This window comes from Penicillium subrubescens (assembly GCF_028828155.1).
Source record: "Penicillium subrubescens strain IBT 31985 chromosome Unknown utg000009l_segment0_segment0, whole genome shotgun sequence".
NCBI lineage: Eukaryota > Fungi > Ascomycota > Eurotiomycetes > Eurotiales > Aspergillaceae > Penicillium > Penicillium subrubescens.
Genome location: NW_026643159.1, coordinates 25,907 through 31,947, shown reverse-complemented (window position 1 = coordinate 31,947; position 6,041 = coordinate 25,907). Strand labels below are relative to the sequence as shown.

The 6,041-nt window shown below is 43.8% G+C and overlaps 1 protein-coding gene across 1 annotated transcript; it reads right to left on the bottom strand.

Annotated features, from left to right (window-relative positions):
* N7473_011113 (uncharacterized protein) lies at positions 1-1,128 on the bottom strand (the record flags this gene model as incomplete). Its single annotated transcript, XM_057157052.1, has 1 exon — positions 1-1,128. The coding sequence occupies one exon, from the start codon at positions 1,126-1,128 to the stop codon at positions 1-3; it is 1,128 nt and encodes a 375-aa protein (XP_057004174.1).
* Between the last annotated feature and the right edge of the window lie 4,913 nt (positions 1,129-6,041).

Below are 6,041 nucleotides of genomic sequence, written 5' to 3'. Positions count from 1 at the left end.
TTAGTCGCCCTCGTCAGCAGTAGCAAAGCATGACATCTCTGCTTCCCATTGGTCCCTATAGTCGTGACTAAACACCTTCTCCACTGTTTCCGCTATCAGGAGGCCCATCAAGGATTTCATATCCTGGTCATTGCCCATAGCCCTCTTCTTGAGATCCTCCTCTTTTTGGTCCAGCTGCTCTCTCTGTAACTGTATGTTTTCGAGATCTTGTGCAAGACAGCTATCAAGTGCTTTTTTTTGAAGGTCCATTGTTTCGATTTTACTTGCTAGATCCACGTGAAGATCTTCCAACTGAGAAGTGCGTAATGTATCCTGTAGGACCTCAGTCAAACGCATAGCAGAGACGACAAGAATATCTATTCCTCGGGCGGTAGTCAATAGTCGATGGACAGCAGTGTGGCGAATCTTATGCACGGCCGATAATGCGGTACTAAGCTCTGAGCCATTTAATAGTAAACTACCGCAAGGCAGGTTTGAGCTCTGTTCCTGAATCAACCTTGTCCATTTGGTAAGTTCGACTGCCTCGGCGCAGTCCCAGCCGTGATCCTTGATATCCAGAGGAAACCACTTCTGTGCAAAATCAAAGCAAGACTCCTCTAAAACCCGCTGCACTGTCGAAAGAATGGCGTGTTGAGCGTGATAGGGGAAATATGATGGATAGAATGATGGCAGTGATGGCTTTCGCGCTGAGACAGGCCGGGAAACCCTGCCCTGGTCGCAATAGAGCGGTTGTTTATTGAGACAATCTTTGCGACAATCAAAAGGAATCACCGTGTCCACTCCTGATTCCTCCCTTTCATAGTTCAGGGTAATTCCTTCAATTATTTCGGCTTCTGACCTTGCTGCCTCCTCTTCAGATGCCAAAGGGTAGGAATCTTTTTCCAATGCAGGCGCGAATAATTCAGGAAATTCGAGTTTCGCCTTTATCTCAGACTGAAAAATTTGCTTCTCAAGGGGAGTTTGGCATATAACCGCCACTTTCTTGAGATCGAAATCCGGTATGAGAGACTGGAGCGACGACCGGTGATCTTCGAGACGCTTTTGAACGGTCTTTCTCTTACGGATTGAGGCATTCTGGGCAGAAAAAATAGCTTTGCAGGCCAAATAGACGTGACGCTTGTGCTCCATTACTAAAGCGTTCGAAAGTTTCGGCGTGAAATAAGAAATCTTAAACTTGGGGATAATGTTACCTTGCTTTTATAAGTATCTGTTTGAAGAAAAGAGAACCCCTTACATGATGCTCAGCAGCAATTCTGCAATGCAACCTAACCGGCCCCTTACAAAACTTACCTTTTATACGGACCCTCGCTCTGGGCGCATGGAAAGATTACAGTGGCTTAAGGATACGTTTGCCATCTTCGACGCTCTCTGTACGGAATGAAACAAGCACCGCGGATCTGGTACCAGTGCGTCCACTTTGTCCTAGTTGGGCCACGGCTATACCATGGCGCAGTTCGAGGATTGTGTCTTCTATAAGCCCAACAGTGTCGTCTGCGTCTATCTCGATAACTTTCTGGTCGGTCGCAGCAGCGGACGATGCTGAGATCCAGCAACTCCGGATGGCCCTAGAATCCGAGTTGAAGTTGAATGATCTGGAACCCGGCGTGCATTCACCAACATCAGTACATCCGAAAGGCCTTTCTGCTATGTCTAGTTTATATATGCCCACGCGATTTCTCCACTTCAGCGAACTGGCATCGAGTGAGGAAAGAACGATAATAGCTTCGTATATGAGGTAGACTGATGAAAGGTTGCCGAAAACTCAGTTATCCATAAGACCTTATTTGTTACTTTCGGGTCTATACACATGGTGTGTAGTCCGGTATATGGGATAGCCTACAAACATCGTGCCGGTCCGTCCAATGATGATAATAAAAGCCACGCCTCTAGCTCTCGCGTGTGTCCCCTGATGGTGCGGGAACGCGTCCCTACAAAGTGTGGAGATGTATGGGCCAATAAGGGGGCAGATAAATCAAGAAGGCCCTGCCTTTTTTATGGCATTATGGATTAGGGCTTTACTACACGGTCGGGCCTCGATGACCTTAACGTAACGATGATAGAAAATGCCGTATTTGTATGCACTTTCCTCGTAAATCAAGCTGCAGATAGCATTATATCGCTAGAAAAGAGGAAAGTGGGTCCGTTGATGAAAATTCAGGGCCATGACTGTGTAATAGTTCTAGGCGTGCCATATGCGGGGGGTTAACTAGAAACTCATCAAGAACAGTATTAAATCGTCTGCAACATTGCCCATTACAGTCAACTCTCGTGGGCTGCACACCCTCTGGGGCTTGGATTTTATCTTGCACACACCCAATGTGTGCAGCTAATGAGAGGATCGTGGGAATTGGTAAGGACACCCCAACTTTTTAGTAACGGCACCCCAAATGATTACTTAATAACAGTTATTATGTAATGTCACCACACCCCAATTGAATTCCATATTATTACTGTAGCAACTAGTATGCTGCATACACCTCTATTACTATAGTAACCAGTATACGCCTAATTTTATTATAATAATGCTTCCATCTTACATCGATCAATGATTCATCATTCAATCTTCCTGCTCACTTATCTTCCTGCTCACTTATCTTCCTGCTCACTTATCTTCCTGCTCACTTATCTTCCTGCTCACTTATCTTCCTGCTTCCTGTTCACTGTCAAGTTACCAGCTATGGCAACCCCATTTGATCAAGCCTACGATTCCCGCGAGGAGATGCTTAAAGCTCTCCACGACTGTGCAATTTCGCAAGGTTACGCTATTACTACGATCAGGTCAAACCCGGATAGGAATGTCTGTATTGGTTGCGATCGTGGTGGCCAGTATACCGACCGAATTAATGCACCAGATGGCGCAAAGCGTCGCAAGACTAGCACAAGGCGAATTGGATGTAGTTTTCGTCTATACGCTAGTAAGTCTACTAGTAAAAGTTCAGATGGAAAATGGCATATCAAAGTAAGTAATTCTGACCATAACCATGAGCTTGAGGATAATATGATAGCACATCCAGTAGCACGCACGATTACTCAGGAGCAGCGGGATGCTATCTATCATTATTTTGATGAGAATATCCCTCCGCGGCAGATCATTAGCTTGATTAAAAAGAGTGATCCTACTATTTTGATAACACCAATGGACGTGTATAACCTTAGAAAATCGTTTCTACGCGAACAACTTGCCGGCCGTACGCCAATTCAATATGTTCAAGATCAACTTATTACTCATCAATGGAAGTTTGCATTTAAACAAGATATCGAGGGCTGTATTACTTTTTTTATGTTCGCTTCTCCCCAATCAATTCGATATGCTAATCAATATAATAGGGTATTCGTACTTGACTGTACATACAAGACAAACCGATATGGAATGCCGTTACTACATATTATCGGGGTATCACCATCAAATACGACGTTTAGTATTGCTTTATGCTTTATGGAAAATGAACAGGAAGAATCTTATAAATGGGCATTAAAAACCTTCTTTTCATGGCTTAATCCCCTAATACCTCAACCACCAGTGCTTTGTACTGATCGAGATCTTGCTCTATTAGGTGCATTACGCGATAATTACCCAACCTGGCCGCATTTACTTTGCATTTGGCATATTAACAAGAATATTGCCGCAAAAGTGAAGCAATTCTTTCCTACAAATGATGCGTGGGATCAATTTAACCAGGGCTGGCAGAATCTTGTTAATTCACCTACCGAGGATGAGTATAATATAAGGTTATCTGATTTTACTAAGAGATATCAATCAACCCCTAGCGCAATTCGGTATATTAAGGAAACGTGGCTAATTTATAAGGAAAAGATTATTCGCTGTTGGACAAATCAACACTTCCATCTAGGGAATTCAGCAACCTCACGAGTTGAAGGCTCACATGCATTTATTAAGAGGTATATTCAATCTTCAACAGGTGATATCCTAACTGTTTGGAACCGAATTAGCCATGCACTAAATTATCAGGTTGATACACTAATACGTGAGGTTAAAGAGGATCAAGTACAACAGCTAATTTTCTGCCCGTCCTTCCTATATTCAAGTATTAATAGGAAAACCTCACGCTATTCACTTAATCTTATTCATAATCAAGTCGATATTGCGAAGAGAGCTACACCCCATACCCCTTTACAAGAATGTTCTAACGGTTTTACTAGGACAATGGGCCTTCCATGCGCCCACCGAATCGTGCGGTTACTAGATATAAAGCAGCCTATTCCATTATCCGCGATTCACCCTTTCTGGAGGCAAAATCTAGCATCGGAGGATCAATCTGATTATCTACCACTACTAGAGCCTCGTTTACCTATACCAAAGGCAAAAAATATCAAATCAAGAGGTGGAGATCAAGGTAGAAATTCAACAGGGAGAAAAAAAGCGCCTTCTAAGTGCTCAAATTGCGGTGAAATTGGGCATACAATCAGGTCATGTAAAGTATAATGGATTCAACGAATAGTATAGAATTCAATTGGGGTGTGGTGACATTACATAATAACTGTTATTAAGTAATCATTTGGGGTGCCGTTACTAAAAAGTTGGGGTGTCCTTACCAATTCCCGGCATAGAGATAGACTGTAATGGTATGACAGGTCGTTGCAGTCGACCGAACTCTTTACTATGGAACGAACGAACGGAAAGCGTGGAATGGTTGGGCATTCCCGACGGAATCAGACAGGGGGCTTGAAAAAGATGCTAGGCCATTCTACTTACAGCTGTTAAATTTAGCTCTTCAAAGCGGTATTTCCCACAGATATAATGCTCGGATTGATGCAAGTGATATGGAAGATTCGAACTATTCACGCGATTGGTGGGGAGCCCAAGAAAAAGATATCCCCGGAGGGCGATATATCTGATTCATTACCGGATACCGAAAGTAAATTGCGGATAACGAAAATTCGTAACATCCCTAGCTGCGTATACGAGAAGGAAGTCCCTCTGTCGACAGCGGACAGTTCGTGAAAACCCAGGTGCACCTACGTCCACTACGATGTCTCAACACTCACGCTCAGAGCCCCTAATGTTAGGCATCATAACGATCTGGAAGCCGCTCCACGCTAGCCCGTAATTAGACCACTGCCCTGCTTCGGTTTCAACTCCCGGGAACGGCTCCGCCCACTGGCGAGATCTATTTATCATCGCTCTCAACGTCGACAATCTTGCGAGACTTGTTTCGACAAAAAAAATGGACATGGCTACAAACATCTTTCAGAAATTCCAGCAGCTCGGAAACCGCTGATTTCTCATTAAGCTGTATTTTATAGCATCAAACCGGCTTTGGTGCGGAAGCCTAGTTATAGAGGAATATAAATACATGTTTTTTCTGTATCAAATACGCCTGCTCTTCTACCCTTTACCTTCCACTCGATATATATCACATTTATTGGAATAAACCTGCTCACCTGGTGAACCTGCATTGAGAACCAAAATTCCCACATACATGGGTTATTCAGCCGTTCAACAGCAATTCTTCCGCCTTCAAGCGATATTCACTTTGCAAATCAGCGCAATGCTGCAGATCAACAGAAAATTTGTCGTTGAGCGTCCATGATCCAATTGCGCATGCATACTCTGCGACAATCACAGCCAAAACTTTTCTCTCCAGGTAATGTTTGTGTCCATCAATGTGATAACCCCAATGTTGAGGATCCCTGAGATTCGCAAATAAGTATTCAATCAAGCGGTCAGCTTTGGTGTTCGGAGATATTTCATGCATAAGATCACATAAAAAAAGGGATATTCGCCGAGCATAGCAGTCGACCGAAATTGGAACCTGAGCCTTTTGCCGAAAACAAGCCAGTGACCTAGCTTCCATAAATTCAGGCATGAGAAACATTTTTTCGGGTGCAAGGACATCAATTAAGGTGTCGCACGGAATGAATTTGACAAGCGCCTGTTTTGGGATCATGTCCCAACATATGTATTCGTCGGCATTTTTCGCCCAGTATCTCGCCAGTGCGTTAATAGCAGAGCCGCGGTATCGGGGTTCTTTGTCGAGAAAAAGGACCAAGTCGCTGACCCTGAATACAACGGCTCCATG